The sequence below is a fragment of the Silurus aristotelis genome (assembly GCF_946808225.1).
Source record: "Silurus aristotelis genome assembly, chromosome: 4".
Taxonomy (NCBI): Eukaryota; Metazoa; Chordata; class Actinopteri; order Siluriformes; family Siluridae; genus Silurus; species Silurus aristotelis.
The window spans coordinates 8,298,543-8,321,080 of record NC_139577.1 but is presented as its reverse complement, the minus strand read 5'-3'; the positions used below and the strand labels follow the sequence as shown (position 1 = coordinate 8,321,080).

Genomic DNA, 22,538 nt, shown 5'->3' with positions numbered 1-22,538 from the left:
CATTAATGCTGAATGTTATTTACAAGTTTTAGAGCAACATTTGTTTTCATCCAGAAAACTTCTTTTTCACGGAAGACCTTGCAGATTTGAGCAAGACAAAGCTAATTGTATACTGCATTAATTACAATAGCATAACTTTGTAGTAGAAGAGTCCGGGTGCTGAACTGGCCTGCCTGCAGTTTATACTTTTCAAAATTTGAAAACATTTGGCTCATCATGAATTGAAAAATACATCAAAGGACATGCAGAACTGTAGAGCCGCTAAAATCCTCTATCAGACGCATATGGAATTACATTCCTCTACCAAAATGTCAGTAACTGCCAGATATACATGGACTAGGGAAGCAAAATTTTAGGAATTGTTAAGACTGGAAAACTTTGTACCTTTACAAAATTGCAGATTAGTCTATAACAGGGAACTTAAATGTAGTTGAAAAAAATGTCTTACATGATAATTTTGGTTAAAACAACCAGATTTAATGCAATTTCAGTTGAATTTCTACCCTGCACATTCATCCATCACATGCACAATTACCTGAGGCCAGACCCACTGCATGCAGTATGCATTTCTCCATAATAACACAGATAATTTTTTGTGTCCTGCACACAAAATATTGTCAAAAAATATCCATTTTGGCAAGTATTTATGTAAATTACCGTATTTTTCGGACTATAAGCCGCTACTTTTTTCCCACGTTTTGAACCCCGCGGCTTAAACAACGAAGCGGCTAATTTATGGATTTTCCTGGGTTTTTCCCGGTTTCACAAACTTCAAGCCAAAAAACTGAGCGACATAACATTAGACCAATGAAATTTCCGAACTGAAACGAAAAAACGCACCTCACCTGTGTTCTGAGCTGCACGGCATCGGGAGAAAAACTTTCACCGGTGGTGATTTTTAAACGTACGACAATGCCAAAAGAAATAGTTGTGAAAGGAAGGAGGAAGACAGTAAACAATGACTTTCTTGGTAGGCTACTGTTTAGATACAAGCCGTTGTAACGCGTTGTTTCAGGGTCATGGGATAGCTCGGGGAAATCATATAAGCACAGACAGGTTTTCAAAACTCGTGCTTTTTTATTTTTCTTGGCAACAGCGTTACAGGTTAGTCAAAGAAATTTTTAGAAATGAGCATCAGAAAATAATAAGGACATATTCCTCGGTCTTGCACACATGCAGTAATACCGGAAAAATTTGGCAGCAGGCTAGTCCCAAAATGTCGCTCTGCTCTTAAAGGAGCCACAACATATTTCACCCGTTACACCGTGTAACAGACCCTGTCTTGCCTTAAAGCCTGTGTAAAGTTCATTAGTTTCAGTGTAGACACCTGCGGCTTATAGACAGGTGTTATTTATAATAAAAATAAAAATCTTTGTCAAATTCAGTGGGTGCGGCTTATATATGGGTGCGCTTAATATTCCGGAAATTACAGTACATAAATATTACATAAATATTTATTTTAAACTTCCCTCTGCTGTATGTAAGATATTGTACAATAAAATTATACAGTTGTAAAAAACAATAGACATTTAGGTGGGATCATTAAAAAAAAAATGCCCAAAAAAAAAAATGCCACAGTTCTGCATTTTAAGATTACATTCATTGAAGTAAGTTTTGATATTACTTGGGTAAATATATTCATCTATGGTATTGCAATTTGACTAATAGATTGGACACATTACTATTTTAAACGTTTTTGAAATAAGTCTTATGCTCATCAAGCTTGCATTTATTTGATAAAAAATACAGAACATAACAGAAATATTGTGAAATATATATAAATAAATATATATAATTGTTTTATTTACAATTAAATAAAATCCAAAACAAAATAAATTATCGTTAAGTTCCCAGATGAATTCCTAGATGAAGTTATTATGGAAATTTCCCTTTCCCTTTCTGCCCCTTTGCAACCCTGATACAGGCAGATGGTGTGATGCTACACAGTGGTAAAAATGTCTTTGTCCCAACATTTTGAGATGTTTTGCAGCTATCAAATTTAAAATGACAATTCTTTCCTAGAATGGTATATATTCTCAGTTTAAACATTTGATATGATTTTTTGTTTTATTATGAATAAAATATGCGTTTGAGATTTGCGAATAATTGCATTATATTTTTATTTACATTTACATTTACAGATTAAAATAAGAGGACCGGGCGGTAGTGCATATTTCATTTAGGGCAGAAGTGTGTGTGTGTGTGTGTGTGTGTGTGAGAGAGAGAGAGAGAGAGAGAGAGAGAGAGAGGTGTTTAGGGGTGTGGCCTGTATCCTGTTCTGTATGGGACTCATTAATAAACAGCCAGTCTTATTTTGTACAGAACACACACACGCGCAAACACACACACACACACACACACACACACACACACACACACACACACACACACACACACATATATACATACATACAGGACAGATACAGAAAGAAATGTTCAGTAAGCAATCATTAAAGCGACTCATTTTATTTGTTCACACACTCACTTCTAGCTCACATGCTACCCGTAAATCACTGCTCTGTGTGTGTGTTTTTGTGTTTGTGTATGTGTGAGATATTTATAGCCTCAGTAGCAGGTGTTGTGCTCAGAGCCCCGAGTGCGTGCGCTCCGCCTTCACCAAATACCGCTCCAACGGACATCAAGGGGGATCAGCTCATCACCTCACACTGCCCCGCCCCTTACTGGCCCCTGCTGGAATACTGCGGTACTGCAAGTCTCCCTGTCAGTGTTTGTTCTGAAATAATCCATCATTCCTGCAGATGTTTTTTTGAGAATTGCAGGCGCCTCCTCCCTGGCTTTCAGGAGAAACCTAAATTCCCACTGTGTATAGCTGTGACTGCAGGACAGATCTACAAGATCTGCTTGGATCATCTCCTTTTATATTAAATGTCTTACAACGCACCTCTGTAGTGTGTGTGTGTGTGTGTGTGTGATTTTTTTTCTCCCCAGCTCGCTGACTTTTCTTAATCGATTTTTTTCTTAACAGTTGTATTTAGAAAATCCACAGATGGACTCTGAAGCTAGCTCTCATCACATCACATACATGTTTAATGATTGTATCTGGGTATGACAATGTGATGTGTGATCATAGGCTGTGTGTGTGTGTGTGCAGGAATGCCCGTGAACGTCTGTGTGAGCCACTGACCCCTGCTGGCTGGACAGAGAGCTGCATGTGGGATTTCCGTGCTGTGGAATCCCACCCAGTTCCATCCCGTTGTCCTCAGAGCCTATTTCACAATCCCGGCCCTCCAGGAGAACTTTCTGCCCCTATTCCCACTCTGAAATCGCCATCAGGTTTGGCTGAACGTCTGTGCGGTTCCCCTGGTCCAAATGGTCGAGTGTGTCACTTGGACACTTATGCTCTGCCTCAGCGCATCGACGACGCAGACACGGATGCAGACGTTGGAGATGCTTCAGTGTTTGATTACTCATCCGTGACTACGTGCAGCCCTGAAGACACGCTTGAACTGAGGGGACGGGATGAAGACGATGAGGATGAAGACGAGGAGGACAGCGAGATTCCTGTCCTGTTAAAGCCGTCGTACACACACACTCACTCTGGCATGGGTTTGCAGAGGGAGGGAACTGTGTGTACACGATGGCAGATCCCCCGCGCTGCACCTCTGCCTCCTGAAGTGTGTGTGACGGGATCAGGGACAGGACGACGCACAGCTAAACACCGCCGCAAAATTCCCACTGGAGCCTTCCGACCAATTTGGGATGCGCCCTTTAAACAGGTCTGAACTGATTCAACACATCTGTGCTAAACTGTAGCTTTTAGCTACTGCTGCCATTCGTTTGCCAGTTGCTAGCATTGTGATTAGTCGTAAACCAATTAGAACATGGACACACCCACTGGACAATCATACAGCTCAGTTCAGTATTTATACTTCATGGACACATCCTAAACCACATATCTGGCTGTATTTAGTTGATTTAGGATTTAGCATGCTCTAAATTTTAAGGTGTGTTTTGGAATGTAAATTTCACTAGGACAGAATTTAAATAGTAATTAAAATAAATCTGGCCCTTGATTTGCCTCAAGCTGCCATCACTGTGTCTGATAGAACAGTGGAGATCCTAAATGTTCCTGAATCAACACTACATCTGTTTTTACTGCTCTGTGTGTGTGTGTGTGTGTGTGTGTGTTAGAGAGAAATGTAGCATGATTACAACATCCCAACAGTCTACAGGTAAATATTGTGCTCTTATAGGGTTTTATCTTCTGTGTGTGTGGGTGTGTGTAGGGAAATAAAGTTTCCACTAAAGAGAACACGGTGTCCTTCAGCTCGACTGATCAGATTATTAATCCACAGAGACCCAAAGACTCATCACGGTGAGTGCGTTTGACTGAGAGAGAACAAAATAAAACAGAATTAATAATAACTGACTCACACGTACTGCACTGGTGTGTGTGTGTGTGTGTGTGTGTGTGTGTGCAGGTCTTTGTACAGAAGTGTGTGTGGTGAAGGGAACGGACTGTGGAATGACAGCGATGACAGTGAGGGTCCTTGCAGCAACGTCTAACACACAGACTCAGACCTTAAATCAACTAATTACAATCCAGGAATAATCTGCATCATCAGAATCTGCTCCTTGATTGAGGGCCCTTTAAGAACAGAACCAGGATCACTGCTTACCCAGAATGCAATGCTGCAGTCTTACACACACCTGACCAGTAAATTATGAAGCAAGCACTAGTTATGGTGTTTCCCCTGACACACCTGACCTTCCTTTTCCCTCTGCCCCACAGCTCCAGAGAGTCCTTTATTTTTCTTTCTACAGTTCTGCATCTCTTTCACATGACCCTCATACCCTGGACATATCACGCAAGCCGAAACGTGAGAAAATAAACATGTGAGGAGATTGCATCACATTCTGTACAAAATAAGACTGGCTGTTTATTAATGAGTCCCATACAGAACAGGATACAGGCCACACCCCTAAATACTTTCTCTCTCACACACACACACACACACACACACACACACACACGGCCTGAGCACACGGTGAAGCATAACAGAGTGTGACATCATTAATGCACCTCTCAAAGGCTAAAAAATCAAGGGAATTTGTATGAGGGAGATTGAGAAACAGCCCTCGTTTTCACCCCTGTAAGAGGCAGAGAGTGTGGCTGTGTCCCAAATCATCCTGAATAAGGGCACTAGATTACAGGAGGCTTTCTGCAGTAAGCATGCAGGTAAAAAGTTAGGGCACTAGGCAGGAAGTGAGAGTGGGCAGGGTATACACAATTAGCATGCATGCTGGTAAGGGAACTACTCAGAAAGTATGCACTCCTGACAAGGGCACTAAGTAGGGAGGTGGAGATTAGTGACATGAACAATTCCATGTGTCTGAGCTCCTCTGATTGTACATGTGTGGTGAGAGGAATGAGCATGCAGGGTGCAGAAAGCAACACTAGGCACTAGTGAGGCATTTGGGACACAGCCAGGCCAAAGTGAGAATTAAGGGTGAGAGGCAGGGAGCAGGTCATGTGACCTGGGGACACCTCCTTAACAGTACGGCCCTAAAGTGCAAATAAAAAGAAACAAAAAAAGAGGCCACACAAACGTCGTGTCGACAAATCAGCGCTAACCTCTGTAACAGGCAAAAATGTGTTTCCATCCACCTGTTTTTTTTTTTTTTATTATTAATTATGAATATGTAAAGTACACTAGAATTGTGCACACCTCTGGTAGCAATTTAGCACACTAGTGTGTGAATTGGGACACACACATTGGTAGAAGACTGTGTATAAAGGAGGTGTTCCGATCTCTCCATGAGTGAGACTAGACAGTGTGTCAAACAAAGCCTATGTAGTACATGAGTAGTGGTTTGGGACACAGCCCATGGCAGATAACACTATTTATTTCATTAGTATATCAGGACTGAACCCTCCCACCACACACACACACACACACACACACACACCATGAACAGTATACTACAGTATACTTTATAGAACACTATTTAAACTAAGCCACGTTTGACTTTAGCACACTATTATGTGGTTTGTTACAGAATGTATGATTAGAAGTCTCCTTATGGACATGTCCCAAACCTTATAAATAGTTCACTGAATAGTATATTAAAATAGTGCACCACTTTTAGAAAGTTTAGTACACTAGTAAGTGGTTTGGGCCACAGGCAGTAAACAGAAGCTAGCATTGTGACTATAATCATCCTTGCTATAAAGTATGTACCAATGTTGGTGCATAGGTGGATGCAGTTCAGGACATAACCATTAATGTCCATGACTGTGGAATAGTAGGGCGTATGCCTGTGTGTGTTAAGGAATCTCAAATGGGCACAGATTTTAGTGTGCTAGTGGTTTGGGACACAGCCCATCTATTTGAACAGAGTATGATTTAATGGAAACACTTTCATTCAGCTGTGTAACAAGTGTAACGTGTGTGTGTGTGTGTGTGTGTGTGTGTGTGTGTGTGTGAATAGAGGGAGATCATTGCAACTAATGCTACGATTGTCAGCAAGTGTTATTAAGGCGGGTTGTGTTTTGGGTTTGTGTAGCGCTGAGCAACGACACAAGATCAAGAAGAACAGTGTACAGAATACAGAATACACACACACACACACACACACACACACACACACACACACACACACACACACACACACACAGTGGTAGTGTACACTTTGTTCTGAGCATGATGAAGGCTCTAGAAAGTCACTTTTGTTCGGTAACAGTGTAAAAGGCACATCTGATGTCTTTACTGTCATCATCATCATTATCACCACCATCATCGAGCCAAACAAGCTCCGCCTCCTGACATTGCGCTCATATTCACAACAATCATTGAAGAGTTGCATTATGGGAAATGTACTGTTTGTGTTGTTAAGACATCATCTTGGCGTTTTAATGGCTTTAAATAAAGACACAGTTCTGCCATGTGAACCAATCTTTCAAGTCCAATGCTCCAGGCTCGTCACAGTCTCAGGTCAAAGATCATGGCTGTAAGTAAAGTAAAAGGCAGCATAAGAGCGGCTTGGTACAGGGGTCGGTCATCTTTGACCTCTGACCTCCGCAGTACATGGTTAAGACTTTGGCCGTGGTGAAGAACAGCAGCGAGAGTCCTACTACATCTCCAGCGTCCAATCACTGTCCAGGCTTCCTGTGACATCCGCGGCCGGCATGACATCATCGGTGACCCGGACAGCTTTGAGAGCAAGCTCAGAACTTTCTGTTTGTTATAAAAAGGGGCTTGGTTAGTGAACAGTGTTTACAAAAGTCAAACACACACCCCATGTCCTCGAGCAACTGTCCCTGTGCCAGAGTGGGAGAAGCCTAAGTTAAACTGTCCACCAAATCACAAAGGGGTTATGAAGGTATCTCATTCAAACCAGGATACTGGAATAGCTCAGCCCCCATCTTGGCCCAGAAATGAAGTGAAGGTTGGTGATCACTGGCTGCTGTCTGACAGTGTGTGTATCGATGGTGGCGAGAGTGTGTGTGTGGGGTGAGACAGCTCTCTCTTGTAAGTCTTTGGGGGCAGTTTGGGCAAGGTCGGTGGCGTGGAATTGTGTCTGGGTGGAACGGGAGGAGGCAGGTGGCATATGTTGGGTGGTGCAGGGCCAGGGGAGGGGCAGAGGCGGCGAGGAACACGGGGAGACGGAGTGCCTGGGTGGGGCAGTGGAAGGCGAGGGGAGGGTGTGCCTGGCGGGGTGCAGGGGGACGAGGGCGAGCTGCAGTAGTCCCAATGAATGCGTCCCACTGGAGAAACAGCAGGGTTCATAGGGCAGTTGATGAAGCTTTCAGGGGGTCGCTGAGGTACAGGAGGTATAACTTCTGGGATGGGGTCACGAGGGGGTGGAGGGGGTGGGGGACTTGAAGAACCATCCATCTGTTCACCGATTCCTCGTGTGAAACGAGGAAGAGTAGGGAGAGGAAGAGGGGTCCTCAGCCGAGGAGGAATCGCCGGTGGACTGTCCGATTGGGAACTCAACTACACACACACACACACACACACACACACACACACACACACACACAACATAAACTAATACCATTTTCTTTAAATGTAACAATTTTACAGAGCTCATTTTATTCTAACATGCATGTGTGTATGAGTGTGTGTTAGAGTGTGTTACCTTGCTCTCTGAGGATGCATCCTTCCTACGTGGAGGCAGTGGTGGAGGTTTCAAAAGCTCATCACCCAGCTGATGCAGACTGCCACAGGACACTGAGTGATACTCTAAAGTGCACACACCACATGCAAACATAAAATCAGATATGGTGGATAATAACCATTGTTTAAAGTTTTGATGCCTAAGATAAAAGAAAACACTGATGAAACTGATGGGACTCACTGGTAGGAGGCAACAGGACAGGAGCAAAAATACTGTTACCTGCAGAAAGAAAACATAATAAAAAGGGTAAAAAAAAGAGATAAATTCAATCAAACAATCAAAAGCAGAAAACGTTTTTTCGTATTTTAATATCCACACTGACCACAGGTCTCATGGTCCATAAAGACGGAGTTAAGATCAGAGCAGGCAGATGGCGGGGGCGTCTGGGTGGGCGTGTTGGGCGAAGTGGGCAATGAGATCATGCTCTCTGTCTCGATCTCAGCGATGCTCCTGAAGGTGATTTTGGGCAGTGGATCACGCTCTAACGGTGCAAGATGACAACGGTTCCCACTCCCGACCCCCACCTGTCTCACGGGACGCACCCCTGGGGACTTTAAAGGGTACAGTGTCTTTCTCGGCTACAGGTAAAGAGAAGGCCGGTTGGAGAGGAAGAGAGAGAGAGAGAGAGAAAAAGAGAGAGAGAGAGAGAGAGAGAGAGAGAGAGAGAGAGAGAGAGAGAGAGAGAGAGAGAGAGAGAGAGAGAAACAAAGACATGGATGCCATTAAATAATAATGTAGATTAAATATTTATTAAAGGTTTACTTTTAATATCTGAAAGGAAGTGACAGACAGACAGATCCCACTAATGATAACAATGAGAACTAACACATATACAAACAGCCAGACAGAGAAGCAGACAGTTGTGTGTTCAGACACTTACAAATCGTGGAGGCTGTTTGCTGTTGCGCGGTTCGATCTCCATGGATTTATTAAACAAATAATCAGTGAACTCCTTCTCAGTCATACTGCCCATGGGGTTCAGGTTCTCAAAGAACCTCTGTACACACACACACACACACACACACACACACACACACACACACACACACACAAACACACACACAAACACACACACAAACAAATATGTTTTACATAGTGATATCAAGTACATAGAACAACAATGTCACACAGTTCAGATTTTTTAGAAAGTGACACACAAAGCGTGTGTGTGTGTGTAGAAAATATGAGACATTACCGTACCCTTATATCGTGTTCTACCCGCAGACAGTACGGCTGGTTCTGGTACTGCTGAATCTCACCAGTGATCTCAGCCACTTTGCGTCTCTTACTGAAGTTGATCAGCTCTTTTCCGTGACGCTTCAAAAAATCTGGATTTCCCTCCTCCGTTTTCAGTATGTTGGTCAGGTAGATACCTGTGTGCACACACACACACACACACACACACGTTTGTATTACTGTTATTGTGAGGCCTGTAAACTCAGTAATTAAAAACGTTTCTGCCTTTCAGTTTTTATATTAAAGCTACAATATAAAACTGTAATACTGTCAGATATTCCTGTTGTTGTAGAGATTAGTTTTACAATTTGGTACCACGCACTTACACCCCAAACCCAAACACCAAACCCTCGCACAGACACACACTGTCTTACCAAAGAATGGCACACAGGGCGGGTTGATGGATTTGAGTTTTGCTAAGTACTTTTTAAAATGATCCTGGCTGAGCTCCACCGCCTCCTCCAGAAACTTTTTCTTTCTCTCAGGAACAGCCTAAAGACACACACACACCATTGACATACACACACACACACACACACACACACACAAACACACATTCATATGTACAGTGAGGAAAATAAGTATTTGAACACCCTGCTATTTCTCCCACTTAGAAATCATGGAGGGGTCTAAAATTGTCGTCATAGGTGCATGTCCACTGTGAGAGACATAATCAAAAAAAAAAATCCAGAAATCACAATATATGATTTTTAAACTATTTCTTTGTATGATACAGCTGCAAATAAGTATTTGAACACCTGTCTATCAGCTAGAATTCTGACCCTCAAAGACCTGTTAGTCTGCCTTTAAAATGTTCACCTCCACTACATTTATTATCCCAAATTAGATGCACCTGTTTGAGGTCGTTAGCTGCATAAAGACACCTGTCCACCCCATACAATCAGTAAGAATCCAACTACTAACATGACCAAGACCAAAGAGATGTCCAAAGACACTAGAGACAAAATTGTACACCTCCACAAAGCTGGAAAGGGCAACAGGGAACTTGCCAAGCAGCTTGGTGAAAAAAGGTCCACTGTTGGAGCAATCATTAGAAAATGGAAGAAGCTAAACATGACTGTCAATCTCCCTCGGACTGGGGCTCCATTCAAGATCTCAACTCGTGGGGTCTCAATGATCCTAAGGAAGGTGAGAAATCAGCCCAGAACTACACGGGAGAAGCTGGCCAATGACCTGAAAAGAGCTGGGACCACCGTTTCCAAGGTTACTGTTGGTAATACACTAAGACGTCATGGTTTGAAATCATGCATGGCACGGAAGGTTCCGTTTCTTAAACCAGCACATGTTCAGGCACGTCTTAAGTTTGCCAATGACCATTTGGATGATCCAGAGGAGTCATGTAAGAAAGTCATGTGGTCAGATGAGACCAAAATAGAACTTTTGGGTCATAATTCCACTAAACGTGTTTGGAGGAAGAAGAATGATGGGTACCATCCCAAGAACACCATCCCTACTGTGAAGCATGGGGGTGGAAGCATCATGCTTTGGGGGTGTTTTTCTGCACATGGGACAGGGGGACTGCACTGTATTAAGGAGAGGATGACCGGGGCCATGTATTGCGAGATTTTGGGGAACAACCTTCTTCCCTCAGTTAGAGCATTGAAGATGGGTCGAGGCTGGGTCTTCCAACATGACAATGACCTGAAGCACACAGCCAGGATAACCAAGGAGTGGCCCTGTAAGAAGTATATCAAGGTTCTGGCGTGGCCTACCCAGTCTCCAGACCTAAACCCAATAGAGAATCTTTGGAGGGAGCTCAAACTCCGTGTTTCTCAGTGACAGGCCAGAAACCTGACTGATCTAGAGAGGATCTGTATGGAGGAGTGGGACAAAATCCCTCCTGCAGTGTGTGCAAACCTGGTGAAAAACTAAAGGAAAGGTTTGACCTCTAATTGCAAACAAAGGCTACTGTACCAAATATTAACATTGACTTTCTCAGGTGTTCAAATACTTATTTGGAGCTGTATCATACAAATAAATAAAAAAAAAATAATACATTGTGATTTCCGGATTTTTTTTTTTAGATTATGTCTCTCACAGTGAACATGCACCTACGATGACAATTTCAGACCCCTCCATGATTTCTAAGTGGGAGAACTTGCAAAATAGCAGGGTGTTCAAATACTTATTTTCCTCACTGTATATATATGTATATACATGACCTGAGCACAGGTACAGTGTCTACATAATTGTGCGAAAGAGTCACGGACAGACACAGCAAACAGATCAGGAGCAGTAAATAAGATGAACAGATAGACATGCTCAGCTTTAACACAATTTGGCTTACAACTGCAAAAAAATAATTATACAGTACAACGTTTGTGTGTGTTGTGTGTGTGTGTGTGTGTGTGTGTGTGTGTGTGTGTGTGTGTGTGTGTGTGTGTGTCTCACCTCAAAGGTGTGTTCCAGGCGGTACACAGGTACAGAGTTGATGGCACTAACAATCTCTAAAACCCCATTAAAATTGTTAAGCTCCTGGAAAACCTGGAGGATCTCAATTATCCTCATCATTACCGCCACCCGCTCCTCCATATTCTCTGCCTCCACCACACACCTATTGGGGTGGGGGTGAGTGAGAGGGACTATCAGTATTAGAGAGACACTACTAGAAAAGAATGACTGAATTACATGTTTCATGATGCAAAAGGGAGACGTGACTCACTTCTCAAACCAAAGTGTGAGGTTGGTGGTGTGTCGGATCATCCTCAACAGGTTAGGAGAGTTCTTCTCCTTATCTTCTTTCGTCCACACACTGCCCACTAACTCCGACGGACGCACAGCCCTGTGAAAACACACACATTCATGGTTTCATTACTGTCCACTCTACCGTCGCTGGCTGCTCCTGATTGACTGGCTCTCCTACCTGTACAGGTCAGACTCCAACAGTGTGAGCTGGCGTGCAATCTCAATGGGGTGAAGAGTCATCAGGTCAAAGGTCTCGACCTGGCCAGGCTGACTGATGTGCCACTCAAAGGAAGGCGGTGGATTCTCAAAGGTAATGTTATGACTGATGCCATTCGGTTGTGTCTGCATTTTTCGCTTAATGATCTTGTTGATAGACTCCACCCACTTACGCATAGACTTTCCTGCACACACACCAATGGATTATAACTGTCAATCAAACAATCAAGATTTTATTACTATGCAGCTGTACGTGTATGTAAATATATGTGTGCTCTGCTTGTGTGTGTGTGTGTGTGTGTGTGTGTGTGTGTGTGTGTGTGTGGGTATATACCTCTGAGCTGCAGTGGGTTGGTGATATAGTCCTCTAGTCTATTGCGTAATTCTGTATCATTCTCAAAGTCATAGAAATGATGCTCCACCCACTGACGGAACACATTTAAAACCCTGAGAAAAGGAACAAACACACACACAAACATATATAACTATGCATAAGCATAATTGTGCATACATGCAATTGTGAAAATTGTGTGCATGTGTGTATACAATGTGTGTGCACCTAAGCTGGACAGGTTGCACGTATTCTCTTCGAAATCTCTGGAGCTCAGCTGCCATTGGCTGATCCCCATTCCAAATTGACTCAAGCTCTGCCTCCGATTGCTCAGGCTCAGGAATCTCAAACCTAGTGTATTAGGGGAAAATTCACACACTGATTACTCACCATAAAGGTTAGCTTGTATGTCTAAACCAATGCCAAAAAAATAATTTTTGTGTTTGCGTGTGTGTGTGTAGTTTACCTTTCAATGAGAAGTGTTAGGAGGTCCTGTGGTTTGCAGAAGGAACGAAACGTCGTCAAGAAAGTCCGCACAAAATTTGGATCTGGGAAGAAGAAAGAATAAGCAAAATTGATTCAAGATGCTGTTTGGCTGGCTGCTATATGACATCACTGGTTGACAATGTGAATTTAAAATCTCCACACTTTCATCTGATTTTTCCTTTGATATTCACTACAAAGCCAAAAGGGGGGTGCTGTGTGTACTGTACAGCAGGGGGCGCTGATGCTCCAGGCCAATAACAGACTGAGATTGACGGCTCACCTGCATACATGTGGTAGGTGAGTCTCTCGATGAGCTTGTCGACGGTCCCCGCTTTAATTATTGGAATGCCGGTTTTGCTTTGCATGTTCTCCTCAAACACGATGTTCTCCTCTGAATCATGCACGGTAAATCGGTACACATCAGGAGACGGTAGACGAAGTGGCTGCTCCTGCTCCTCCTTCTGCAGCTCGGCGTCCAGCATGCGCTCCAGAGTACAGCGACACTGTAGCATCAAAAGCGCTGACATCCACACATTCTTCTCCTCTGCCGAGCGTGCACAAAACACGGCCCCACCCTCCTCACGCCCCACTAGCTCAAAGGCAAAGCGTAGCTCCGGTGTGTCTTCGCGATCCACCACACGGTACTTACGAAGTACAAACTTTTCCTTTAGCCGGAATTCCGCCCCCAGCAGTCGAGAACTCTGACTGGCCTTGCAGCTAATCATCAGGCCATCGAACAGAAAGTTGTAGCGTTCGTGCTTGGCACCAGCACGTACCAGCAGCCCTTCCAGGATGAACTGGCTGCAGCACTGACCGATGTCTTTGCCTTCCCAACCGTCGATGCTCCTTTGAATCTCACTCATACGCTTTATGGCCAGATATTTACTGCGAACCGGTCGGCTGTACAAGCGATACAGGGGCTCACTAGGAGAGACAGATCAAGAAAGCAAGAATGAGAAATGAGGCACGCAACCAAACACAAGGTTTTTTGCAACATACAGTTATTAAAATTTTATATAATAATACACACCCCAGGAAATTCTGTCTGCTTGGAGGACAGATCGATATTTACAATGCATTTAATGCAATGATGAAGCTCTGTAATTTGCTGTAAGCAGATTTTCAGCTTTGTTTCTATCACTGGTTTTAGTTATAACTACCAAGTTGTACTCAATAGGAGGTAGAAACTGCACACCTTAGTGCCATAACAGTATACCTACAATACTGTAAATATACTACTAAAACTGGGGCAGTACTAAAGGAGAACAAAAAAGTCAGGCAAATTAAACATAGCAAAAATAATGAATCAGTACCCTTTAATTAGCTATAATTTTCTAGTTCTTAAATACAATAAATGTGTGTGCGTGCGTCTATTACCCTGGCTTGCGGCGTGGATGGTGTTTGCTGTAGATGCGTTCAATGCTGCTTTGAAGGTTTAGCAGAGCTGTCTGAGCCTGCTTTAGATGTTCCCGGTCATCATGGTCTTTACTCCGCTCCTGCAGTTGCTAGAAATCACAAAACCGATGTTAACTGAGTCAGGATGACAGACTGACAGAAAACTAAAATGACAATGATTACAAAACAATACGTTGACATAAGAGAATGATCAAACAACAACAACAAAAATATATATATATAAAAAAAAAGAACACCTACAGACAGACACCTGTATGTATTCTGTATATATGCACAGTAATGCACAACATTTTAGATACCTGCGAGTGGAAATGCGTTAAAAAATAGTTTGTTTCTAATATATATATATATATATATATATATATATATATATATATATATATATATATATATATATATATATATATATATATATATTTTTTTTTTTTTTATCATTTAACAAAATGGAAAGTAAATGAACAAAGCAAAATTCAAATCAAATCAATATTTAGTGTGACCAACATTTGTCTTTCAATTCTTACTTTTGCACATTTTTTCACCTGATCAGATTCAGATTTATAATTAATAAATTCTACCAAGCAGATGTGAATGATCATCAATTCCATATGTAGGTTGAAACAGTTATTAAGTGATAAAGAATCAGCTGTAAATGAGGTACACACTGTGTAGCAGGCAGATAATTATTCATCATGATGTACCATTAGGGAGGTGCCTGATTGGCCCCAAATTTATTCTGCAGCAGGACCACTACCCCAAACATACAGCCAATGTCATTAAGAGCTATCTTCAGCATAGAGAACTGCAAGGAAGAAATAGTTTTGTCCCACAGAGCCCTGATATCAACATCATCGACTCTGTCTGGGATTACATGAAGAGACAGAAGGATTTGAGAAACCTACATTAACATGTTTATTTCTCGAAGATGAACAAATATGTTCTCTCTCAGGTTCCTACAAAGACTGTGCAAGTGTACCTAGAATAATGTATGCTGTTTTTCAGGTGAAGGGTGATCATACCATATGCTAATTTGGTTTTGTTGAATGATAAAAACAAACTATTAGGTTTTTTTTTAAAGCATTTTCACTTAGCATTTTTTTCACACCTGCCTAAAACATTTGCACAATACAGCAGTATAAGAACCAGAATATATCAAAAACAAACTGTGTGTGCATGATTGTGTGTCTCACCTGCAGTAGTTCAAAATAGTGTATGCAATGATAAACAGGAATCAACATCAGCTGGGGAAGAACATACTGCACGGCCTCCTTAAAACCTTCAGCAATTGACTGTAACACAAACACACAGGGGGGTTAGACTGATTTGTCTCTAGTAGACTGGACAGTAATATGAGCAGGAGACTTTGGTGGGGTGGGGTGGGGTGTGTGTGTGTGTGTGTGTGTGTGTGTGTGTGTGTGTGTGTGTGTGTTTGTTCACAGTATCCATTTAACCAGGCCATGAGACAGCCCCCCATCATACAACTCAATCAATAATCCACTACACTCTCTCTCACACACTCTCTCACACACTCTCTCACACACTCTCTCACACACTCTCTCACACACTCTCTCACACACTCTCTCACACACTCTCTCACACACTCTCTCACACACTCTCACACACTCTCTCACACACTCTCTCACACACTCTCTCACACACTCTCTCACACACTCTCTCACACACACACACTCACTTTGTTTGTTACATACAACTTTTTAATTTAGTAAAAAATGAAAGCACATATTCTATTCACATAAAGGCATTGATTAGTGAGTAAGAAAGCACTACACACACACTCACAAAGCAATAGAGCTATTTTTAAAGAGCTAGTTTTAGCCACATGCACTTCACTGCAGCAAATAAGAACTAAGAGGATGGGGTGGTTTTGGGAGTAATGTGGCAAGTAAAGGACAAGGTGGAGAGCAAATCATTGTGCAGTGTTTACCTGGAAATGCAGAGCCACAGTGGGGCGGGACATGAGGGTACTGAAATGATCATTGAACTCTTTGGAGAGAATTTCCTGGGAGAGAGTCTCATAGGGGTCAAAGGCTTGTTCCTGCACACACACACACACACACACACACACACACACACACACACACACACACACACATCAAAATGTAGTAGACAGCTGTGAATAAATCAGCAAAGTGTTCTAATCAAATACTGGTTTCTATGATGCTTATGGCTGTCAATCAAACATGAGTGGGTGGAGTTAAACATCAGAAAACCAAATATCAAACAGCAATCTGGACCTCAATCCATTGCAATAGAACATTTATAATACATCTGTAAAGCAGCATAAGGACAGTTTGTTTGATAAATGCCTGCACGCGCACACACACACACACACACACACACACACACACACACACCTCAGCAAGGTCCTCAAAGCAGCTGCCCACCAGAGGGTGTGGACTCCCATCTTCTGTCATTTCCACTGCATCTTCCATCAGACCCAACAACTTCACTGTCAGCTCATGAACCTCAAGAATATTACTGAACACCAGTTCCACATCCTGCAGTGAGAGTAAGAGAGAGAGAGCGAGAGAAAGAGAGAGAGACAGAGCATGAGAGTGAGACATCCAGGTTTTTAGCTACAAGGCTGACAAAATGTCAATACATTAAAAAAGGTCCACCATCATTCCAGGACACAATGCCACGCCCACATTTAAAGTATGGACTTGACGTGACTCACCTGTGGGCTGAAAAGTCTGCTGATGGACAGGAAGGCTCTGCGAAACACTTTAATGATGAGGTCGAGTTCTCGCAGGTAGCGCCGTTCCTCCGCCATTTCTAACCGGACCAGATCATCATAGGTGAGTTCACCTGTGGTTGAATCTTCCTCTGTACACTGAGACAACAGGCCCACCTCCTCCTGATCAAACATGTCCATCAGCACCTGTCTCACACACAGACAGACACATAGACAGACACACACAGTCCCCATTAATCCTGTCTGATTGTCTTTAATTATCAATTGTATAGCGCAGCTTGCATCACGCTAAGAACACAGCAAAATTTGTGTGAGTGTGTGTGTGAGAGAGGGAGAGATATACTGGAGTATTACCTTATCTGCACACATTGAGACTTTGATATCCTGCTGGCTGATCTCAAAATGCCGAATGTTTCCTACATAATTCCCGGCCAGTTTGAGTATGTCAGCGGAGATGTACTCCAACACAGCCACAATGTACAGGGACACGTGGTAATCGATCTTATAGCCCAACACTTCCTACAGACAGAAAACCATGGACTAAAATGTCAAAATGGTAATGCATAACAAAATACCTGTGATATATAAAACACACTTTACAGACTGTAACATTGGATCAAATTATGTTAAAAGAAGTTAGCTTTTTACATTAATTAGGTTTTAACAAATTAATTAGATCCTTCATTAATTACATTACTATAGGTTAGCTCATAACATAAAGCTTGTGACTGTCCAACAGGGTAAGCTTCACCCCTATTATAACAGCCAACTAAAATGGTGTACTAAGGCATGTTGATTGAGATCAAGAGGTGTCTGGAACCCCTCCAGCAAAAAGTGTGCATGTATGAACCTTCAGTAAAGGGTGGATCTTGTCCACAGGAAGTAGTAGAGGGTTCCTGCGCTTGCGCTTCTCTATAGCTGACTGAGCATCGGCCATTGCCCACTTATCTATAGGGTACGGAAAGGTCTTCTGGATGCGTTCCTGGACACAAAACAAAAGAGGAGGAGAATAATTAGAGTGTAATTAATTTTATCAAACAGAGAACTAATTTAGACCCATAAAGTGACTCACAGTGCATTAGCCATATGAACATGTTTATAATATAAGTAAACAATTAGAATTTCTTCCTGTTTTTTTAGTCCAACCCTAAATCAAGGTTTTAATGTGTTCAGGAAGAACATTGTGTGTCTCAGATCCAGTGTCACAACTCTTTTGAAATATTGGTCACTGTGCAACATAAGCTGTGTTTTGTCACAGGACCATGTGTTTTTGTGTGTGTGTGTGTGTGTGTGTGTGTGTGTGTGTGTGTGTGTGTGTGTGTGTGTGTGTGTATTTGTGTGCGTGTGTGGGGGGAGCTTTGTTCCTCAATATGTGTTACGAAAGAAATGCACAAGTGAACATTCAAATTAAGTTATTGTGTTTAAATGTTTGCAGTGATATTATGCTTAATCATCAAATTTGGAAAAAATTTAGACTGACAGATTGTGTGTGTGTGTGTGTGTGTGTGTGTGTGTGTGTGTGTGTGTGTGTGTGCGCACGTGCATACCTCCACGTCAGAGACAGTTCTGGGCTGACTGACGCACAACATGTTGAGCAGCTGTAAAATGAGGTCTTCTATGTGCCTCAGAGCGTCTTCATTAGCTGACAGGTTTGGATGCACCTGTAACTGCACCTACACACAAACACACTCTCATATATTACTAGTAGCACCACTGACAATACCAGTACTCATTTAACAGTACTGTAGCAGCCATGTTGCTCTGAATAAAGCGACATCATGAGCTATCTAGGGGTATATCTAATATAGAAATGTGTGGTATACACACACACACACACTCCCACACAGAGGAATGAGGGGCAGGCTGGGCATAGCTTGCTGTGCTGGTGTCCTGTTTCAGGTTTTCTTCCATTAAGCACTGATGGATGCTCCATGGGGAATACACACAGACACACACAGACACAGACACAGACACACTCACACAAACACACAGCAGCAGACAGGAGAATATTGATGTGTGGGACAGAGGAAGCAATAGAGGGAGCTTGAGAGATGGGAAAGGAGAACAACACTATGTTTGTATGTGTCTTGTTTTAAATAAAAAAGAAGGAAATAACAAAATATAGAAAGATATAGAGATCTGGGCAGCTAAGTATTAGATGGTGATTAGAGTGTGTGCTCAGGTTGTTGGTAATTTGAGAGTGAGTTTGAGAGAGAGAGAGAGAGAGAGAGAGAGAGAGAGAGAGAGAGAGAGAGAGAGAGACTGAGTGTGTGTGTGTGTGTGTGACGTGTCATTATGTGACTCAGTGAGCATTACATCACTTACCATCACTTTATCTCACACACTTGCATGCACAGATTAATCATGTGGGTCAGTGTGCATGTGTATGTGTGTGTGGTTATTACTTTTAGTCCTACACTGGCAAAACTGATATCACATATATTGGAGATTATCAATCTTTATCACACACATTGTTTACTCTTTCTGTTTCCTACATGAGTGTAATACATCATGTTCATTAGAAAGCAGGGATAATGCTAAATTCATTCCAATCTGCTGCTAAATCCTGAATTCTGATTGGTCAGAAGATGTTGATGAATTCTCTAGAAGAGCAGCTCTAGACACTAATGCAGTTTTATATTAATGTACTCATTCAGATACGTTATCATTTCCACTTTAACAGCTCGTTCACATTAGAAATAAAAGTAGATATGAAAAAAGGTTTTCTGTATGGTGTATGGAGTCTCCAGTATAAGCGCTCTGTAACAGTCCGAGATAAAGCTGTTCATTTTCAGGACAGAAGAGTTTATACTACTATAGTTTTTCAGTAACATGATCAGCTGTGCGTTTGTTTTTTCATCGTGTTTATACCTGCTATAACATGAGCAAAAGCAGGACATCAAATGTAACTGTAAACAGATAAAACAACGATATTAATTATTAGTCGGAAAACCGGTGGGGTGTAACAGGAATGAGACTTTTGCAGTACTGGGAAAACCATAATCTATATTATAAATCGTTAAACCCGGTGTTGATTATTTTTCTTTAAGAGCAGCATGTTTTTTCTCTCCATATAATTATTGAGAGGGACAGATTTGTTTACGGGGATCACGCATGTTTATTCTGACACGGCTCTGCACCAACACACGCACAAACACCTGCTCTACACAACATGACTAATACTCTCGGTTTCACTCCTCTCTATCTTTCTCTCTCTCTCTCCCTCCCTCTCCCTTTATTTCCATGGCAACTAAAATGCTAACAGCTCTCCAGTAAACTGAGGGAAACCCCTGTGCGAGTAAAAACACACACACACACACACACACACACACACACACACACACACAGTCAGGTCTTTATTGACGTCATTGTCTAAAAATCATTTTTGACACAAGCTTATATACATAGAGAAACGTGTTACAGCATGTAGGCGCACACACACACACACACACACACCTGCTGTAAGTTTCAACTGAATGTAAAATCAGGGAGATAAAACTTATGTAAACACATTGTATTTACATCCAAACATTAGAATGATTGCTCAGACTGAGCCAGTGCTGTGTGTGAATCCAACCTTTTTTCAGTTCTCCGCTCAATGCTTTAGTCTAAAACTGCTATATGTTCTCATTCAAACATGGTTTCATCTCGTCTTGTCATATCCCAGCTTGTAAATATTTACAGAGACATTAGGAAGAAAAGTAAAGCTAGCTTTAGTGTCATGCAATGCGCACGTTTTCTCTCAATGACTGGTTGCTGCTAAGAAATTTATCACGTTCAGGATTCTCTCAGACTTTCAGATATTACTTCCAAACTTCTTCTACTGTTGACATATTTTGTGTTTTGTATGTTTTTCCTTCTCACAGTTTATTTCTGACATCTCACACATCACCAGTGAGAAACACCTAAATATGAATGAATGATGAATAAAATCTAATAATTGCAGGAAAACTTACTGTATGATGCTATATTACATGATCATGAGGATTTATAACACCTTATGAGATTTTACATGGGTTTACATGGACTGTAACTGTAATGAAGTTACTGATCTTGTAGAGCTATTAAATAAGTGAGAATGTTTTTTTTGGTGTTGTATGGCAATAGCAATAAAGCTTTAAAATATAATGTAGAAAAAAGCATGTGTGTGTAACTGTCCACTACAAACTCTTATTATTAAATTGTTATAAGTGTGTACTTGGTGAATAACTGACCTTTCTGAGCGCAGGCACGAAAAGGCCTCTCCACTTGGAGCTGTTCTCCTCGCTGGAGAAGTCGTATCCGGACTGCTGCATGCCTGCGGAGCGACGCCGTGGCTCTTGCCCGTGTTTGGACTCTCCTCATCGGCCTGCGCGCTCAGTGCAGCCCGCTCGCTCACTCACTCACTCACTTACTTTCACACACACACCTCAAGCAGAGCTAGCCACTGGCTAACTAACTAACTATATATCTTACTAACTAACTAACTAACTAGTGACACGACCGGGAAACTTAAAAACTATTTTATTTAAAACCTTTTGGTTTTTTTTCTTTTACTTCCCTACTTCTCTGACTGATTTTTAGCTAATAGCCTAATTAGCTCAATGTAATTACTAGCCCCCACTAGCTGCCCACGGTTGTTCTAATCGTCTAATTAGCCGAGCTAATCGGATTCAGGGGAATTGTCCGGCTAGCTAACTGTGATTAGCCAGTTTAGCATATATACCAGATGCTTGCGGTTATGCTAATTGGCTAGCTGTGATTATCCAAACTAAGTGCCTAGCGGTAATGCTAGTCGGTCTTTGCCTTTCCACTTAAAATATGTGAGAGAATAAAGCGAGGAAAACCCTACAAAACCGCACAGTCGCTGAAATAAAACGCGCTATATCCGGTACCGTCCCGCGGTCTCTGCGTGTTTATGCTAAGCTAACGGCACATCTGGCAGCGGCGGGCACAGCTGGGGCCTCGGTGCACTCCGCGAGCGCCGCTCCGCGCGGCCACAATCCGCTTCAGCGCGCGTGTGCTCGCTCTCCGCGCGCCTGCTTCTCATCTTCCACCGGAGTCTGTCCGTTTACATGCTCCAACAAAGAGACAATACCACAGATAATCCCGCTCGGTCCGGGTGTTAATCCACGGTCACTGCACTTCAGGTTGTGTTGTTGATGTTTGTTTGTTTGTTGTTTCAGATGTTGTCTACTGTTCCTGCGTTCGTGCTGTTCTTGTCAGAGGAATTGCGCGCGCACACGGCACCCTTTGGGACTCGCTTGCTCACGGGAGCGCGCTCGCGCATGCACACACTCACTCGCTCTC

The 22,538-nt window shown here is 42.3% G+C and overlaps 2 protein-coding genes across 3 annotated transcripts in view; one reads left to right on the top strand and one right to left on the bottom strand.

The window, feature by feature from the left end:
• Window positions 1-4,891, top strand: part of LOC310725205 (uncharacterized protein) — a 12,760-nt gene extending 7,869 nt beyond the window's left edge. For both annotated transcript variants that reach the window (XM_083539983.1, XM_083539984.1), the window contains exons 13-16: window positions 2,564-2,704; window positions 3,113-3,737; window positions 4,248-4,336; window positions 4,443-4,891. In XM_083539983.1, the coding sequence (XP_083396109.1) occupies window positions 2,564-2,704; window positions 3,113-3,737; window positions 4,248-4,336; window positions 4,443-4,527 (940 nt within the window). In that variant the 3' untranslated portion in view covers window positions 4,528-4,891. The remainder of the gene's footprint in view (window positions 1-2,563; window positions 2,705-3,112; window positions 3,738-4,247; window positions 4,337-4,442) is intronic.
• On the bottom strand, window positions 4,877-22,538 carry sos2 (son of sevenless homolog 2). The gene is made up of 23 exons (XM_083539867.1): window positions 21,464-22,538; window positions 18,797-18,922; window positions 18,100-18,231; window positions 17,604-17,768; window positions 17,232-17,435; window positions 16,909-17,052; window positions 16,479-16,589; window positions 15,724-15,822; window positions 14,498-14,625; window positions 13,401-14,044; window positions 13,101-13,182; window positions 12,863-12,985; window positions 12,638-12,750; window positions 12,266-12,488; window positions 12,065-12,184; window positions 11,794-11,956; window positions 9,756-9,873; window positions 9,346-9,518; window positions 9,026-9,142; window positions 8,468-8,723; window positions 8,326-8,364; window positions 8,107-8,210; window positions 4,877-7,961 (listed from the first exon to the last, which is right to left on the bottom strand). The coding sequence occupies exons 1-23, from the start codon at window positions 21,542-21,544 to the stop codon at window positions 7,419-7,421; spliced, it is 4,008 nt and encodes a 1,335-aa protein (XP_083395993.1). The 5' UTR covers window positions 21,545-22,538; the 3' UTR covers window positions 4,877-7,418.

Excerpts from the sequence above, each read along its gene's own strand:
- sos2 (XM_083539867.1), bottom strand. The coding sequence starts at position 21,544 with ATGCAGCAGTCCGGATACGACTTCTCCAGCGAGGAGAACAGCTCCAAG. Across the intron at positions 13,183-13,400 it reads CACCTACCACATGTATGCAG|ATCCAAATTTTGTGCGGACT; the intron begins GTGAGCCGTCAA and ends TCTTCTTCCCAG. Across the intron at positions 9,519-9,755 it reads GCCCTGTGTGCCATTCTTTG|GTATCTACCTGACCAACATA; the intron begins GTAAGACAGTGT and ends GTGTGCACACAG.